At 46.2% G+C, this 18,248-nt stretch overlaps 1 protein-coding gene across 4 annotated transcripts; it reads left to right on the top strand.

The window, feature by feature from the left end:
- The first annotated feature begins 1,947 nt into the window (after positions 1 to 1,947).
- On the top strand, positions 1,948 to 9,194 carry LOC140695176 (uncharacterized). 4 transcript variants are annotated; one of them, XM_072958037.1, is made up of 4 exons: positions 2,059 to 2,476; positions 2,897 to 3,069; positions 7,508 to 7,726; positions 9,052 to 9,194. In XM_072958037.1, exons 1-4 carry the CDS (start codon positions 2,319 to 2,321, stop codon positions 9,126 to 9,128), a joined length of 627 nt encoding a protein of 208 aa, XP_072814138.1. In that variant the 5' UTR covers positions 2,059 to 2,318; the 3' UTR covers positions 9,129 to 9,194. The 4 variants fall into 4 exon arrangements, 1 of the variants encoding a protein (XP_072814138.1); XR_012070873.1 differs by lacking the exon at positions 9,052 to 9,194 and having other exon boundaries at positions 1,948 to 2,120; positions 2,930 to 3,069; positions 7,508 to 7,779; XR_012070871.1 differs by lacking the exon at positions 9,052 to 9,194 and having other exon boundaries at positions 1,994 to 2,120; positions 7,508 to 7,779.
- Positions 9,195 to 18,248: the final 9,054 nt, after the last annotated feature.

Raw genomic sequence — 18,248 nt, forward strand, 5'->3', positions numbered from 1 at the left:
AAGTCAAAGAAACATCAAATATGGAGTCAGATTTGTTCTTTCCTATTTCAGTAGTACCATGGAGATGGCAGTTTGGGCAGCTTTTTGTAGTGTCCTGGAGGCTTTCTCTCTCAGCTTCTGGGCGCCTCTATTGAAAACCCTTCATTGCTGTCTGGCCTGCTGGTAATGCACACTGCCTGTTTTGCCCTGAAGATGTGTTCTGTTTATAAACTCATCTCTACTCCTTGGAAAACAACTCAAGAAAAACTCAGTTGGTTTTCCACCAGCCATGGGCAGGGGTGAGGTATACCATGTTATTATTTCATAAAATAATAGTAATAATAGTAATAGTAATAGTACTAGAAATAATAATAGTATTATTATAATAATAATAATATAAAAGAAGTCTTAAAACAGGACTGAGCACATTGGAGAGAGTCAATAAATGCTTTCTGGCTTAAATCAAAAGTGATGACTTAGTGATTCCATGGCTGCTGTATTTGCTAAGCTAGTTACTCCTTTGCTCCATTACACATTATTTTAACTGAAAAAGAAATGCAAGCAAATGGTTAAAAAAAAACCTCAAACAGAGCACAAAAATACACAACTGAAAGAAGTTTTCCCTCATCCTCTGTTCTTTCAGCCCTGTCTGGAGATGCCACTGTTTACTATCTTTTGGGTGCTTTTCCAGATATGCTTTGTACATTCCCACCTATGTATGTAAATTCCTTTAAAATTTTAGTTATTTTTAACTTAAAGAGATTTAAATCCTCAAGTGGCTTCTGCCCGGGTAATAGAACAGAACAAATCTGACTCCATATTAGATCTGTTCCTTTGAATTTAACCCTATGCTCTGTCTCCTAGGCTTCATCTTGCTTGTAAAAAAATGTTGCCTAGAGCCTGAAATACACAGGAGAGCTTATTCTGAAGCTCTGACCTTTAAGGATATTTAACACTTTTTGATTCATTAAAAGATAGCAAATTGCAGAATAGAAAATAACGTTTGTTTTGTTGGAGTTTTACAGGGATCTGACCCACGCAGATAGCTGTAAGAACAAAGGATTCTAACAAGAAGGAATTCCTACACTAAGAAGTTTGCAACAACCAAGCGCGTAGGAAAGGAGCCTGAATTGTGACTTGGGGAGATGGTTTTCCAGAACATTAGTTTGCCAATTAGGTCTACAGAAACTTGCTATTCCAAGCCCCAACATCTGGTTTCCAAATTTATTGGCCTGTCCTGCACTGAGGAGAATGAATTTGGACTTGGTAACACTCCTATCTACCTAGAAAGCTGGGCACTGGAGCTGAGTGTTATGGAAACAGGCCAGCCAAGAAACAAGCACCAATCGGAGTGCTGGAGTACTCAGAATTATTATGCCGGCGGGCTCAGAGGGGCTTCTGCTCCGAAGTTCTGAGCACCTCCAAGACGTGCACATGAGGTTTTAAATACTTCAATACAAGTAAGGGGATATTAGCCAATAAGACTTAAAGAACAAAAAGCAAGGAATCAGTACACTGGAGCTTATCAATTTGTAATAGATCACGTTACTGACACTTGTTGAGCTTGGAATTACGAGTTAGGTTGTTAGGCCAATAAACTGACACTAAACTTCAGATTTACGAGATAGCCCAGCAGAACTTAGATCAGTAAACCGACACTTATCACACTTAGATTTGTGACTTAGCTTGTTAGCCCAGCTGGACTTTTCCTTCACATGAGGACAGCTCTCCCACCCCCAGGAAACCACTGTGAGCCCTTGATGTTTCCACTAGGGTGGGGTATGGTTTACCCAGGAGGGATGGGGACTATGCACCAACACTCAGGCAGTCTGCTCTGTCTGGGGCTCTGATCTTGTACCACACCACTCCCCCCAGCCCAACACCTGGGACAGTGGAGCTAAGGCAGTGATCCTTCCTGCCTGTTTCCCAGCGTGTAAAAGGGGAATATGTGCTCTTCCCAAGAAGTTCTGAGCGACAACACCTGCGGGTGCTTGGTTCTCAGAGCAACAGAAAACCCAGCTCCGCATGGGGGCAACGGGTGTGATCCCCGTAGTGTTTCTGCAGAAGCATCTGATGGAGGGCTGGATCAGGGAGGTAAAACATGAGCTGCGGGACTTGAACGGTTACAGAAGGGTACAGAGGTAGGTCTGCCATCTCAGGGTGCCCTAGAGGTAAAGCTTTTTCTCTCCAACTCCGCTACGACACTCCCCTATCCAGACCCATCCCTTCTCTGCTCTTCCTGTCCATCTGTATCCCTCCACTTTTCCCCTCTTCTCCACCCGCTCCCATCTTCTCCCTCCCTCGCTGTCCCACCTTCTCTCGCAGAATCCAGAGGATCCATGTCCCTCCTGCGCATGCGCTGTCGGTGCCTGGTGGTCCGCTGGTTCGAAGCTCCATGTCCGAGCCGGGGATTGGCCCCAAATGCTTCTCAACTCTGTCGCCCGTTAGGCCTTTGGTTCCTGCCTGGGGCCGGGGCTTCTGGCTGTGGAAGTGCAAGGTGGGGGGCTCCCGGGAAAGGGTTCAGGCGGCTTCGGGAGGGTGATCCGCCTTTCACAGCCCCCAAGGGCGCCAGTCAGCCCGTGTTCAGCTGAATTTCTCTGGCCAGACCCTTCTGACAGCACCACCTGCCCCGGCGCCCTGGCCACAGCTGTCCAGGTCCAGGTGTGCGCCTGCTACCTCTCACGCAGCCGGGATCCCCTCAGTCCACGGCTGGCGTCCCCTTCCCCTCTCCCGCCCGCGAGTCCTCTCCTCCCGGGCTTCCTCTCCTCGGCCGCCTGCCCGTCCCCACCAATGGGCGGGCTGTTTCCCGGGCGGGCGTGGTCTGCGGACCTGGACGGGAGCGGGCGGCTTATGCTGGTGCTGGGGCTGGCCTCCGAGCGGGGCTGCAGCCCGCACCCCCCCTTTCCCTCCCCCCTAGGGCTGCCCTCCTTTCCCTTTCACCCTCCCTCAGGACCAGCTCAGTGGCGTGTGTGCTGCTCCCCGGACTGAGAGCCTCTGGCTGTAGCGCCCAGCTTCACCTGGTGGAGTCGGGAAAAGGGAGCATCAGTGCTGAGCAAGCTTCTGTCTCCTCCCTCAGTGTTTCTGCCGCAGGTAAGTATCTTGAACACTTTCAGGTGTTATGATGGCGGTGCTTGTTGATGTCACGTGTTTTTATAGTGAGAGGGATTAACAGTGGTGAAAGCAGGGCTTGGTTCTGTTAAAAATGAGCTGAAGGCATGAAGCTGTGATATCCTCCTTCCTTCCCTCTCCAAGGGTGAAACGTGTGACAGTCAATTTTAAAAAGATAGTTACAGTCCCTAGCTAGCCCAGCCCAGCTAGTGTGTGTTAACAGGAACAGCATCACCAGAGGCCTTGGAGACCCAGGGATATTGCAGTCCTAAAGAACTCCTGGCACAGTTTGGTTTGTATTGGTTTTTTGTTTTTCTTAAATTGTGGGACAGACTAGTGGTATAAAAAGAAAAATATTTGTCAAGAAATATTTTTTCATATAACAGCGTTATTGTGATATAGTTCACACACCATGAAGTACATCCATTTAAATGGTAAAATTCAGCAGCTTTTAGCATATTCACAGTTGTGCAACCATTATTATTCCAGAACGTTTTTATCACTTCAGAAAGAGCAGTGGAAATTAATGACCTATCCACCCCTCCCCAGTGGTGGTTCTAAAGAAATTTCTTGGCTAATCTTGACCATAAATTCACTTGTTACATTCCAAGAAAAATCTGGTAGGAATTCTAATCAGAATTGCAATGAATCTGTCTATCAAAACAGGAAGAATTAACGTCTTTATGGCACAAACTTCTTCTACCCATGAATATATTTCGGACCCTATATTTTCCTCTGTCCAGAGCCTGGCCCATGGGAAGTCCTCACTACTTGTTGGGCTTGTGAATGATGAGATTCTATACATCGTTAGTTGCAGCTGTAGCCTTTCACAGAAGAGAAAAGAAACCTCAGTGAAGCAAGTGACTCTCTGATGGTCAGAAAGAGTGACAGCCATTGCTGGAGTGATCCAGTGGACTTGGTGTTTACAACCAGAATTCTCCACCACCTACAGCTAAGGGGATTAGAGTGTTCTTTTATTTTTTCTTAATGGCGTTGCTTTTATTTTTACTTATTTTTTAAATTATTTTTTATTTAAGTGTAGTCAATTTACAATGTTAGTTTCAGGTGTACAGCAGAGATTCAGTTATAAACATATGCATATGTATATACATATGTTTTAGATTGTTTTTAGTATAACTCATTACAAGAAATTGAATATAGTTCCCTGTGTTATATAGCAGGTCCTTGTCATTTATTTTATATTCACTAATTTGTATCTGTTAATCCCTCCTTTCCTGCCTGCTAAATACAGTTTGCTTTCTATGTCCATGAGTCCATTTATAGGAGCACCATTTTTCCTAGTAATATATGCTCTTTGGCTGCTTTCAGTTTCAGTAATTCCATCTTATCTGTGGGCGCTTTTCTTCTGGTTGCCTTTATGTGGTTTGCACACGTGGTAATAGAGATCTTTATTTGGGAGAACTCCAGGTCTCGTGTAGTCCCTGGTACAGAATGCCCACTGAATTGATGATTGAACTGGGAAAAAAGCACAGTAAATGCTGGAATTTCCACTATGGTTGAGAATTCCAGGTTTCAATAACCTGTTTAGACAACCTTACTATTGGCTGCACCCATACTGGGTAATTTGGTGGAAATTCATGGTATGGTGGTGTAGAGACGGGACCTTATATTCTTCTTCTCTTTCTATTTTCTAACACTCATTTTCCTGGGCCTTCCAGATCCTCCCCCAGAAGTGCCCAGGGCTGGCTTAGTGCTGCACTGAGGCAATATTTGTTAATAACGCCCTTTCCTCTTCTCCTCTGAGCCTCCGTTTCTTTCTGTGCACAATGAGCGCTTAGACTAGATAAATACTTTTCAGTTTCTTTTAAAGCCATGTTTCCTTTGAGAAACAGAAAATGCAAATATCTCCTCTCAACCCAACCCTTTAGATTTTGGTATGTCCTCCAAGGAGTGACATAGCTCTTTGTGAAAAATTGATGTGATTTTGATTGCAGGTGACACAGAAAAGACTCTTCAGAGATTTATTGCAGGGAGAGGGCAGGAAAGAGGCAGTATGTGACACTTTCTAGTGTGAGCAACGGAGCAGGGACTTGGATTTAAATACGGTGTCTGACGTGGCCTCTCTCTAATCTTGTAGAATGTGATAAACTTCTCTACCTCAGTTTCTTGATGTGTCAAGTTGGGGTGATAATATTTTAAGGCTTCTGTGAAACATTATACAAATAAGACATTTGTGTCTCGGTAGAAACAAGATCTGCTAGGGATTCAGGGATTTGTTTAAAAAAAATTCTTGTCCATAGCACTCTGTCTGTGTGTATTTAGAAGTTCCTGGAGGGTGAGGGTGAGTCTAAAGTCCATTGTGGGACAGGTGGCCCATATTTCTCCATGTCCCAGTTTACCCCCTACTCCCCAGTCCTCTTCCTCAGTCCAGGATGAAGTTCCCTAGTAGATTTACACAGAGGTCTTGTGGAAATGGCTTTTCATTTTATTGTTTCACCAAGAAGGGCTGCCATCATGATCTCTGTGGTCAGGTTTTGAAGGGCTGCCATCATGATATCTGGTAAGAATTCTATGCAATTTGGAGTTCCAATTTAATGAAAAGAAAAAAATTACAAATAGAAAATTAGAACAAGGGTGGTGACAGGGGCTCTTTTAAGTGGACACCATTAGCTTTGTTAGCTTCAGGTGCTGTGGCCTGTTGCCACGAGGACCCATCCTCTTGCTCTGAAGTTGGAGGGACTAGTGGGCTCAGTGGGAATGTTAACTGAGTGTATCTCATGGGCTGGGCATTGTCCTATTTGTACTGTGTGTTCCTTATTTGAGACAGTGAGCTCACCTAACTTCGATAACCTCTTTAAAATATTAGACTTTTAATTTTGAGATGTAATGTAGATTCCCATGTGGTAGTAAGAGATTATATGGAGAGGGCCTATGGACCCTTTGCCCAGTTTTCTTAATGGTTCCATCATGCAGTGTTGGGGTACAATTCATTACTGACTCACTAACAATTTGAGGTTTGTGTTATTGCCCTTATTTCTATTCACGATTAAACTGGGGCTTCGTGAAGCACGCAGGCCTGTCCAGGTCACCCACATTGTTAATGCAGAGTCGGGTGAACGTGGGCTTGGGATTTCCAGGCAGTACCATTATGATGGTTTGTGGCAGGGAGCAGCATTCACTTTGCTTGTTTATTCATTCATTCAACAAACATTTATTGAGTAAACTCTGTGGGTCAGATGCTTTCATAGAGTTATCTGATTCTTCAGCAGTACTGAGAATCAGGTAATGTTTATATTTTTTAATCTGAGAAAATTAGCTCTGAGAGGTTATAACCTCCCCAAAGGAAGTATAACTCATAAAGGAGGGATAGAACATGTGTACAGTCACCTCCTTTTATGCAGGTGGTACCCTATGCATTTTACATTTTCAAACATCCGTAATCCAGATATATTCTTGTAAGGCAAGGCTTTTTTTTTAATTGAAGTATAGTCAAGTTTACAATGTTGTGTCAATTGCAAGGTGTTTTTTGACTTTTGAATTAAAAAATACTTTTTCAGGAGGGAAATTAGGTGTATTTATTTGTTTGATTTTTTAAAATGAGGTACTGGGGTTTGAACCCAGGACCTCGTACATGCTAAGCATGTGCTCCACCAATGAACAGTACCCTCTACCCCAAGGCAAGTTTTCTTATCCATTATTATGAAGCTTAGGAGTTCAAATAAATTGAATAGGAATCCAGATCTTTTGATCCTACTGTGGTCCTTCTCTTTATATTCTGCTGAAGGGGGTTGGGGAAGCATTTCCTTTGTTCATTTCTTTATTCAGCATTTTTGAGCAGTGACTTTGCATCAGGGCCTTGCTAGGTGCTTGGAAATAGAAAATAAGAAATGACCTTTCTCTGCAGAGGCAGGAAGCCTAGACCAAAAGCTGGGTAATGTGATCCGAGCTACAGTAGCCATATGCAGACTCTGAGGACAAACTGTACCCTTGGATTTGCTTTGGCTTCCCTTGTCTTCTGGCTGGTACACACCAGGTCACCGCAACCCAGATGGGCCCGTAGCACACAGCAGAGAATGTACCTCGATCTCCTCTCCCCTCTCGGCAGGGCCTGCAACATGAGCATCCCTGACTACGTGCAGTGTGCTGAGGACCACCAGACTCGTCCCGTTGTGGTCCAATCCATAGAGATCATCTCAGAGGAGAATTTCTTTTGCATCTATCAGCTACTCACCTCGGTTAGCCATATCAGCCCTTGTGGCTCCCAGTGGACACTCTGTATCCACTACAGGCACCGCTATGTGCCCGAGAATCGGTGGAGCGTCTTCCAGAAACACCCCAAGGTCGTGGGCCTTGTCACCATTACCGAATGTCTCTCTGCCAAGGCCTTCGAGAAGCTCCACATGCAGAGGAGCTGTATGGTGCATCGCTTAATGACTCTCAGCTTTTTGTCTTTGTGCAGCATGGGGAGGTAGCCGAGCAGACACGCACCGACGTTGCCTTCAATCTAAGAGTACTGCAGGGTGGTGGAGAAGAGGATCGAGGACTTCACTGAGTCACTCTTCATCTTGCTCAAGTCCAAGTGGCTGGATGGTGGCCCCAAGAATTCTGGGGACAAGATCCCCCTCCCCTGCATCCCGTTTGAGAAGGAGGACTTCATGGGACTGGACACAGACAGCAGGTAAGTTTACCTGGAAGCCAGTCCACCTTGGCTGTGTGCTGGATTGCTTCCCTACATCCAGAAAGGGATCAGCAAGGAAGAAGTCAATCTTGTAGCCAAGGGGGGAGGGAGGTGCAGCCCGCCGGTTTCCAGACATTTCAAAGTGAATCCGCCTTTATTTCAGAGAGATCCTTTTAGGGTTAGTGTGGACACTTACTCCCGCTTTACAGCCAGGAACATGGTGGGACCCCTGGAGTTGCTGTCCAATAAAGTAGCCAAAGCCACATGCTAGGAGCACTGGGGAGGAGGCTGGACTCAGCTGAGATGTACTGTAGGTCAAATGCACATCAGACGCTGAGGCTTGTCTAGTAAAAGTACATAAACTATCTCTCTACTTCCTATATTGATTACATGTCAAAATAATAGTATTTTACATACAGTAGATTAAGTAAGATCTGTTCTTAAAATCACATTCTAGTATTTGTTTTTTGTTTGTTGGTTTGTTTCTTTGTTTCAAATTTTAAACGTGGCAACTGGGAAACTTTCTTTACATGGCTCTCATTTCATTTCTGTTGGGCAGCCTGTCCTGGTACATGCTCATCCCTTTGCTTATAGATGAGATGCTGAGCCCCGAGAGGCAGAACGAGGCGCTGGTTGAGCTGCGGCTGGAGCCGCTGTCACCTGCCTCCCAGGCCCAGCACCTTTTCAGCTCAGGCCGTCTCTTCCTGCCCGACAGCCACCATGCCAAGTTAGGACATCAGAAACACCGCCAGGGACTTCCTAATGAACTCCTTATGCAGGGAAAGGCGTATCACGGTGTATGGGACAGAGCAGGGAACTGTTCATTCCCACTTTGTCCCTGTGATTAAGTCAATGGCCCCACTTTGCCTCGGAAGTACAGATGAGCTCTTCTGGGCTGCCTACCCCCCACCTTCTGCTCTGTTTCCCCGTATATCTATCATGTTTTCCCTCGGGCTGAAGAGGGTGAGATGCCTTTGCCGAGACGTGGTCCCCCTTTGCTGGGGTGAGTGAGGGAAGCTGTGTCCCCCCGGCCTACGGCCTCGGTCCTTGAGTCTGGAGAGGGCTCATGGTGGTCCCACAGGTGGCGGTCAGAAGACCTGGCATGTGCTACCGGGCCCGCTTTGGAGGTGGTGCTCTGTGATTCTTGAACTTACCTAAGATCAGATCCTACTTTCTGGTTGTTGGTAAGTTGGAGGAGAAGATGCTAGGGAATTAATAAAAAGAATGTCTAGACCAGCCCTGTGAGTGAGAAGCACAGGGGACACTAGTCCCACCTGCGAGAGCCCACCTAGCAGGCTCTGGATGAATTTTCTGTTCCTCCCCAGAAATACCTCTATGGCTTAAGGAAGAGGAGAGGCATGTCGTGGCCATGATCTGTACTTGTCCTCACAGGGCCCTGTGATCTACATGCCCGCACTCCCCATCTGCTTCTTGAAGATGAGCTGGCATGTTTAGGAGCCTGGGCACTGCTGAGGGCATAGCTCCCAGCACCGTGCTACACAGAGTCTCGCTCCGTTCACCTCATCTGTCAACTCCTGCTGAGGCCCCAGACATTAGTCAAGGTAGGTGCATCAGCGAAACCTAAGCAGGGACCACCTTCTCCCCCTGGACAGACTGGTGAGTGAGCAGTGGAAGCCTGGAGCCCTGCCCCAGCCCCCACGCCAGTGCCACTTCTTTTGTCATAGGAGGCACTGGTGACATTTTTGCTCAACAAATGCTTGTCTCTGAGTCTGCAGACCCACCAGAGAATGCCAGCTTGTTTTTGCCTTTTGAAGTCTGCCCTTGGGACTTGGCGGAGTAGCCGGATGTGTACTTAGCCCACAGTGGTTCAGCGCATTAAACCTGCCTCGTTGTGGGTCTGTCTATTCTGGTACCATAAGGGCTCAGCCAGCATCTGAACGTCATTGAGATAACGCGGCCAGTGAGCTCGGGTCAAGCACATTCTCCTCCAGTCACTTTTACTCCATTGTTTCCTTTACTATTCCACAGTCATTAATTTTTTAAACAATGCTTTGGTGCAGGAGCAGAGCCTCATTCTCTCCTGCTACTCTTGGTGGAAGTGAGTAAAACGGTCCAGACTGAAATGCGACAATAATTTGTAGCTCAAAAGCTGCCTAGTCGCTTGTAGGTCGAATTTTGGTTAGGGGAGCTGAACACGTTGTGGTCCCCCGGCAGCGCCGCTCCCCTCAGGCCCCTGCTTTCCCTTGAGCAGGAGGTGAGGTTGGGCCTCACCATCCCCGTGTCCCTGGCCTCACACACTCACATAAATTCTTGTACATGCAGTCAAAATTATTTTTGTTCTTGTGTGATTCTAATTTTCTCTTGTTCCTCTTTTCCTTTTTCTTTACTCCTTTTTCACTTGTACTGCCCAGTGAGCATGTTGTTGCTTCTGAAAATGTGGGCTGTGCACACCCTGCATTGGAAATAGCCAGATTGCCCTCCGTACAGTCTCCATCGCTTTAAAAAGCAACAACTTAACAGCTGTTTTGATCCATCTATTATCTTAGTCATTTTTTATTTTCTAATTTTTTGGAATATTTGCTTTGTTAGCTCATCACCCACTGGTGTTTGATACCTGTTGAAATCCTTGCTTTTGAGGAACATGTTTGGTCCTCCTTTTATTTGATGACAAATGCGCCCTTATTAAATTTGTTTCATTGTTTTGAAGAAGTAAGATGTGAATTGATTTAGTCGGCTGCTCAGGGATTCTTTTCATGGAGTATTTAAACTTGTAAGGTCAAACTCTGCAGCATTTTGCTCGATTCCTGCTTTTACACAAACGTGCTCAGCACGCGGTTCCTGGCTGTCGCTGTGTGACGTGCGTGACGTCGCTTCCTGGCCGGCGGTCACTGGTGAGGATGTGGCCGCCACGGAGGTGACAGCTGCAGGGGACGCTGTTGGAGGAAGAGGTCACCGTTTGGTTCTTTAATTTTTTTTTTTTGCATTCAACTTCCCCGTGCCATTTACTTTACTTTGCCTTCATAAATGGGCAGAATTGGGTCTAAAATCCATGCCACTATTTTTTCCCTTTACGAGGCTGGTTTTTCTGAGTATCAGGACAACATGGCCTTCTCCTAAGTAGCTGGCTTACCTGGATCTGTTGGGCAAAGGGACTGCTAAAAGGGCCGTAGCTTCCTCTCTGCTCCAGCCAGTGGGCATTCAGAGCTGGGTCTGTGGTTTGCCTCAGCAGCCGTGCAGACCTTCCTGCCTCGGCCTTTACTTTTAACCCATGTTGGCAGTAAAGAGCTGAATCCGTTTCTGTTGCAGCTGACGCCCACCACGTGGGCCCCCTAACGTGTCGTTAGTTTGTGGTAGTCAGTCCCCAACACCCCAGTCAACAATGAAGGAAGATGATTTGTCCAACCCAGGACCTTGGATTCTCAACCCTACCCTGGTTCATCTCACCTGGTGGAATTGTTTGGCCACCACCATCATGCTGACCATGAGGCCTTGTTTCTCCTTTCATGCTCTGGTCCAAATGTGGACACTTCATTTTTCACTGAATTTGTCTCGCTTGAGACAGGCCAGAATATCTGAATGAGTCCATCACATTCTGGGTGGGGAACAGAACAGAAGTAAGTGTCGCAAGTAGATGGAGTCTAGGCTGTCCGGGTTGGCAAATGCAGGCTGGGATCTGTGATGGCTGGGCTGTACACTGGACACAGGCCTTTCCCATGGCTCCTGAGAGCCCATGAGTTGAAGTGATAACAGCCTTGCGTGGGTTCCCCCATCCTCATCTGCTCATTGGCAAGTGTGTCTGCTAATTAGGAGCTCCCCCAGACCTCGGGCCCTTCAAAGCTCAGACCATGGGAGAACCTTGAGTCCCTTCTCCTGGGCCTCCTGTGTGAGAATCCACTGCCTTCTGAGGTGACCAGCGGCAGGAGATGCCTCCCCATCCAGGGAGCACCCTACGGAGGACTGTTAGTGCACCATGCTGTGAGCTTGTGTGTTTCCGGCCATGGTCCCTACAGAACTACACTTGAGATGGGCTTATTGATGGAGATAACAGGACTGATTCCAGGGCAGGGCCTGGGGGAGGGAACAGTGGAAATTGAATGTGACCTCAGACACCTCGGTGGGTGCTGGGGCTGTTACTAAAATGGGGAGTCTGGGAGATACCTGACAGGAATGGAATTCCAGAGTAAATGGTGGACATGAGGCATTTTTAAGATGCCATTTGTCATCCAAATTAGGACTTCAAAGAGGCACTCGGGTCGATGAGCCTGGGGCTCAGGTGAAGGAGCCGGACTAGAGATACACGTTGGGAGTCGTCATTCTTAGCTGGTGTTCACAGCCTTGCATGTGAATTAGATCATCTCGAGAGCTGCAGACTGAGACTGAGGGGGGCAGGGCTGTGTCTTGGTTGGAGGAAAGCCCAGACCATACAGCTCTGGTGTGTCAGTCAGTGGCGTTTGCCATTTTCAAAGCAATGCCAGTTATCCTTAAGGGGCCAGGGGCTGGGCAGGGCCAGCCAGGAAGAAATCTGAAGGGAGGGTCGTGGCCACGTGTGCGTCTTGGGAAGGTGCAGAGGCTGCAGGGTACGGGAGGGTAGACTCCTCAGAAGCTAGAGTTGCAGTGAGGAGTGGGGAGAAGTTAGTCACAATCACCTGTGAGGGAGGGAGGGAGGCCTAGGGAGCCCCACCTTACCGGACTCGCTTTCCCATGAACAGAAGGCAGTCAGACAGAGGATCTGAGGTGAGAAGGGATGGGCACTGGGAGGGGAGCCAACCTGGAGAATGGTGCTTGCAAAATTCTGGAATAGTCTCCCTGAAAAATAGAGTTAAAAATACCCAGACTCTTAAGAACATTGTTAGTGACTTGGGAGGAGGCAGTTGTTTTTCTGGCCTCCTAAGGGTAAGGCATGTATCCAGGGATATACAGAAGATACGGGCAGTCTGTTCCGGGGGCTTGATCGTTACCGGGGGAACAGTGCAAGTTTAAAAGGGGAGAAGGGCAGCGGAGGGAAACTAGCCAGGCCCCGTGTCAGGTACCAGTCGGCCGCCCTACTTGCGTGTTTCATTCACATCCATGCCTCCCAGGTGGGCGGTGGCAGCCCCCTTTTGGGGATTGGGAAGCCTTCTCAGAGGGGTTAAAGAATTGGTCCATTTAGCGACTAGTAAATGCTGTAGCAGGATTCAAGCAGGGCCTTGTCAGAATTCAAGGGCATGTTCTCTCTACTGTTTCCAGTACTTCCCTGTTATACCTGGAATGGTGAAGTGGGTCAGTTTTGGAGCCTTTCAGAAAAAGTATGATTTAAGCGCCTCTGGACTGTTTCACAAAGCTCAGCATTCTCTGATGGTTCTGAAGCACGCAGTGATTTTCGTCCCAGAGAGGTAACGTCTAACTCCTTTGATGATGACGTGGTTGCAAATGGTGTACAGGTGCAAAACCAGACTTTGCAGCTTCTGAAGGGAAACTCTCCAGTTCTCCCTTGGTCGGCTTTCTTCCACGGGATGTAACTGTGCTGCAGCATAGGCCTGAGCTTTCCATATGGAGTGAGAGTTTAATATCCGATGTTAGCATAAAACGGTCAGATGAAGAAAATCGAAGTTGACAATTTATTTTTGGGTTTCATTAGTCAAGATATACTATCAGTTAATGGCCCATATAGCAAATGAAATTGAGTACAGGACATTGCATTTCTTACTTTCTATTTAGAGTTCTCTTACAGAATAATGTTGCCTGCTTTGGAACATCAGCTCCACCACTCACGGCACCTATCAGTGTGTTGGTGTGGTTGCATTTACAGAGTGAATGTAATCTGGGCTTCCTCAGCCCCAAACACTTCAGTGCAGAATCACGGGCTGTAGACGTCTGTTAGTCACGCAAATACTTCTAAAATTATATGATTCCAGAAAAGAAAGAAGAGAGAGAGAGAGATTGCCTTTATCAAATTTCCTTTCAGTTCTAAATGAAAACTGTTGTTGAGCAGCTCTGGTTTCCTTTGGATAAGAATATATACATTTCTTTGCATGTAACCTGGGTTTTGGGCTAGAACACCAAGTTCTTGCTGTCCACAAGCCACAAAAATAGTAGCCAAATGGCACACGTGTGAAATATTTTATACTTTTTTCTGAGAAAGTATCCTTGAATTTGGGACTTGGGCTGTGATTTCTGCTTTTTGATTCCCCCACCCGTCTTGTAATCTCTCACTCCTTCCCACGTGGTTCCCAAGTGTTCGTGGTCTCAAAGGAGCGGGCAAACACCCAGTTGGTCACCATGTACTGCTGCTATAGATAGAGCCCAGACAAGACTTAAAGGACATTATCAGAGAGAACTTCCTGGAAGAAATGGGCTGTACATTCAGTTGTGAGGACAGAGTAAGAGTCAGCCAAGAGAAAGAGTCAAGAATGTGGCTCAGGTCGCAGGTGCAGCCCGGGCAGAGGCCTGGAGGCTTTTGGCGTGGGGACCCGGGGAGAGTGCCCTGTGCGGTCCAGGGTGGAGGGAGCCCCTGCTGGGGAGGACACTGGAGAGAGTCCGGGGTGTAGGGCTTTGGAAGAAGTTGAGTTTTACTAGAACTGACACATTAGGCAGTGAAGGGTGTCAACAGAAGTGACCCTCAGGGAAGGTACTTCTGGTTTTGCTTCTGATATACTACAGACAAAAGGGTCGGGACGGGTGAGAGCAGGTATGTCTGTCCCTTTGAGATCCAACCCGTCATTCATTTATTCATAACACGTGCACTTCAGTGAGTCTAGGGGAGAGAGAGTGTAGCCACATAAATAAGCAAAATGTATTTGCTTCTTGAGAGCTTAGCGTTGTCAGTTAGCCTAGAATGTTCTAGGAAGAGAGGAACAAATTGTGGAGGTTGGAGGGAGGGAAGGCTTCCTTGGGAAACAGTCAAAATGAACCTGGAGGCAAGTGGGATGTAGGAGCAGGTCAGGGGGCTCCTGAGGTCACTGGGGACCTATGTACTGAGATGAGGCTGGGCGAGCAGGGTCTGGGGTGGGGCTATAACTCTACCAGGGAGCCTCTGAACTTTTGAAGTGGGGTTGATGTAATCAAATTTGTGCTTTGGGAAGGCTGTCGTGGCTTTGTGTGTGTGTGTAGCGGGGAAGAGGTGGAGGGTGCCACCAACTGGGGGATCATTTGAAGACCATTCACAGGCTGGGATATGGGCTTCGGGGCTACTTGGGGACGGCAGGGGCAGTGTGGATGCCGGCTTTTCTTATGGGGGACTTGTTAGCGGGGCTGCCCTAGAGGCACCTTGTGGCTGGAAGAAAACTGATGGAGGCTGCCAGGGGGACATTCCTCTTCTCTCTTTCCATGCCTAGTGTGATGATCTTAGCTCAGCCAACATTTGGAACAAAAGAGCTAATCTCCAGGGTTGCCCAGGCCTTTGTAGAGCTCCTTCGAGTGAGATCTGATAGGATTTAGGTTTGTGTTCAGATCTGGATGTTCACTTAGCTAGAAACGTCCTGTCATTTCGATTTCCATAGGGGTTTTTATTCCTGATAAAGATTGCTTTCTTGGTGAGAGGAAAATTATTACAGCTGTTGTCTTTTTCAAAAAAAATCATATGTTTTAAGAGCTTTAATATTCAAAAGAATAGGAATATATAAAATATTTAAGGAAGTCTTTGGTGTGGTTTCTTTGCTTTCTGAGCTAATGTGGACTTAGAGCCTTTGTATTACTTAATAGCACATCCTTGTCAGTATTTAAAGAGCTGTTAGTGAGCACCCCAGGCCCCACCTCTCAAAGAATCGTTAAAGTTTGCTCTGAAATAGTGAGGTCATAAACGTCTTGTTTTCAGAAATCAAAAGGTTTTAAATACGCACCATAGCTCCATTTATAAAATAATAATAAGTTCAAAATTAAGAAAATGGAGGATAATTGATTTTTTTTAAAGCCTAAACATAAACTTTCTTGTGCTAATTTTGCAACTGGAAATTTTGAAAAGAAAAATCCTACTGCAATATCATCTACGTGGTATATATATATGAGTTTCACGTTTGAAATGTAACTGCGCAGTGGTTTTCAAAGTCAGGAGCATTCCAGCTCAAATACTGGCAGTGGTGGCTGCTGGTTTTCAATGGAAGAGCCTAAATTTGCCTTCTTAGCTTTTTTTTTTTTTTGTACTGAGAAGGTTGAGTACTGCTTTGCCAGCATGATTTTCGGGCAATTTGAGGGCAGCTGTCGTGTTCCAGCAGTGAGATATTTCCATGCATTTTATTTTCTGGACATCACCAGGGCACATGTGGGGTTTGTGCCTGCAGGCTGGAATGCTGCAGGACTCCCTAATCCATCACCATTATGTCCTGGTGCTGCTCCGGTCAGTGAATGATTTTCTGTGACTTGGAGGTAATGTGGTCTGATGGTGATGATCAGACGTGCAGTTAAATGCTATTAATTGAAATAAGAGTAACCTAGAAACATTGCTCTAACAATACAGGATGACGGAGGAGGATTGGCTGAGCTGCTTGCAGTGGGATGTCTTCTCAGGTGACTCCCTCACCGTGATTCCTGCCAATATCCGCCCCAGCCCTGCACGGTAGTCCTGCCGAAGCAAGCAAGCACTTTGCTCAGAAACGCACTGAATTTCCTTGCGCCTCTGTTTGTTGGCTTTTTTTTGAAAACACATTTTGCCCTTTGCTTAAATGCCATCCATGCTAGTCACCCCTTACACTCATTCTTCTGGACCTCGTCCATACATAGCTGCTGAATGGATGAACAGAATGTAGTATCTCCATGTAGTGGAACATTATTCACACGTAAGAGTGAATAAAAAAGAAAAAAAAAAGAGGAAAATGAAAAATGCCACCTGTTTTGGGAAGTCCACCCTGACTGTTCAACCCACACTTTTCCCTTTGAAACACAATCACTTATGCTCCACTCTACTCTTTTTGATAGTACTTACCACCTTCTAATAATCTTTAACGTTTCCAAAAAAAATAAAAAATAAAGAGATGCTGATGCCACTTCAAAATATACAAGCCTTGCTAACAAGCATGTTAATTGAAAGGAAGCAGACACAAACGGCCAGATATTGTTGATTTCAGTGATCTGAGAAGCCCAGAAAAGGCACATGCAGAGGCAGAGAGCAGGTGATGGTTGGAAGGGGCTGGGTGGAGGGGGATTACGGAGTGAATGCTAGTGATAGGGGGATTCTTTTGGGCTGATGAAGTGTTCTGGAAATAGAAGGTGTTGAGGGCTGCACAACTGTGATTGTGCAGAAGACTGCTGAGCGCTGTGTCTGGGAGTGCCTGTTGTTGGGGCATCTTTATTTTGTTCACATCCTGCAATGTGAAGGGCCATCTTCTGCTGTGGTCATTCTACTCCTGTGAGTGGTGAGGGTCAGGACTTTGTAGAGTCCTGTTTCTTTTCTCCCTCTGGCTGAGTGTAGGCAAAAAAATTTAAGCCTGAGAAAGTGCTCCATCTACAGAAATGTCTTTCAGTTTTGCCTGGTGTAAAAATCTTGAGAGCTTTTAACCGTTGAGGCTAGTCTGTGGGGGTAAATAGCCTATGAAGCCTGGGTGAGCCCGGGAAGAGCCGCGCTTCCCTCCCAGACACGGGTGGGGATTTCACCCCCTTTCAGGCAGTGAAGGGCCCAGACCCGTGGGCAGACTTGACAATCGTGAATATTTACGTGTATCCGCTGCTTCATCTTGGATATTAATTTCAAGCTGAGTCAGTTTGTGACGGCAGCCTCATCCTACATCAGGAATTTATAGTATCTGCTCTTTGAGGTGAAGACCTGACAGACTTGATTATTTAACAGTCTGCTTTGAATTGATATCTCAGATTCCTTTGTCAAAAGCAAAACAGCAGAAATACAGACGTCCTTTAATTCCAATGTGGCCTGGAACGGGTTTAGTGTCTGTGCCTCAGTGGCCTTATCTGCGGGTGGGGAAGATGATAACAGTGCTTCCCTCAGAGGAGCTGGTGAGGGGAGAGTGAGAAGCACAAATGGAGGACTTACACGAGATGCTCATAAATGACCGAATTTAGTGCTCTCCACCTGGTGAGGCCTTAGGGGTAGAGATGTCAGAACAGAGCAGTCCTAGCCGGAGCTCGATACGTGATGGTAGCTGTTATGATCAGTATCACCACTGTGGGTTATCAGGTAGTTTTAAGACTTGGTAATATGATTTCATGAATAATGTTAAAAGACTAGACATCTCAGATCCAGTTTACATAGTCCTCAAGATTTCTTCTGAGAATTGGATGGTTTCTTCCCTATCTTAAATCTGAGATGAGTCTCTAAAAATTTCCGTATTCCTCCATCCTTTTGCTTTAATTCTCTATTTCTTAAAAAACAAAGTTTTTAGATGGAGTTACTGGGGACTGAATTGAGGGCCTCATGCATGCTAAGCACATACTCTCCCAAATGAGGTATAATCTCTTCCCTGATATTTTTTTTAAATTTACATCTTAATTTTCAGAGGTTAGAGGCCTCTAATTATTTTTCTGGAGACTTGTCCATGGACCTGTAAATCTACAATTAATGGACAAAATTTGGTTTATTAAAAAAAAATCTATAGAATATTCTACAGTCCACCCAAAAGGAAATACTCATGGACTT

The sequence above is a fragment of the Vicugna pacos genome, unplaced genomic scaffold (genome assembly GCF_048564905.1).
Source record: "Vicugna pacos unplaced genomic scaffold, VicPac4 scaffold_168, whole genome shotgun sequence".
NCBI lineage: Eukaryota > Metazoa > Chordata > Mammalia > Artiodactyla > Camelidae > Vicugna > Vicugna pacos.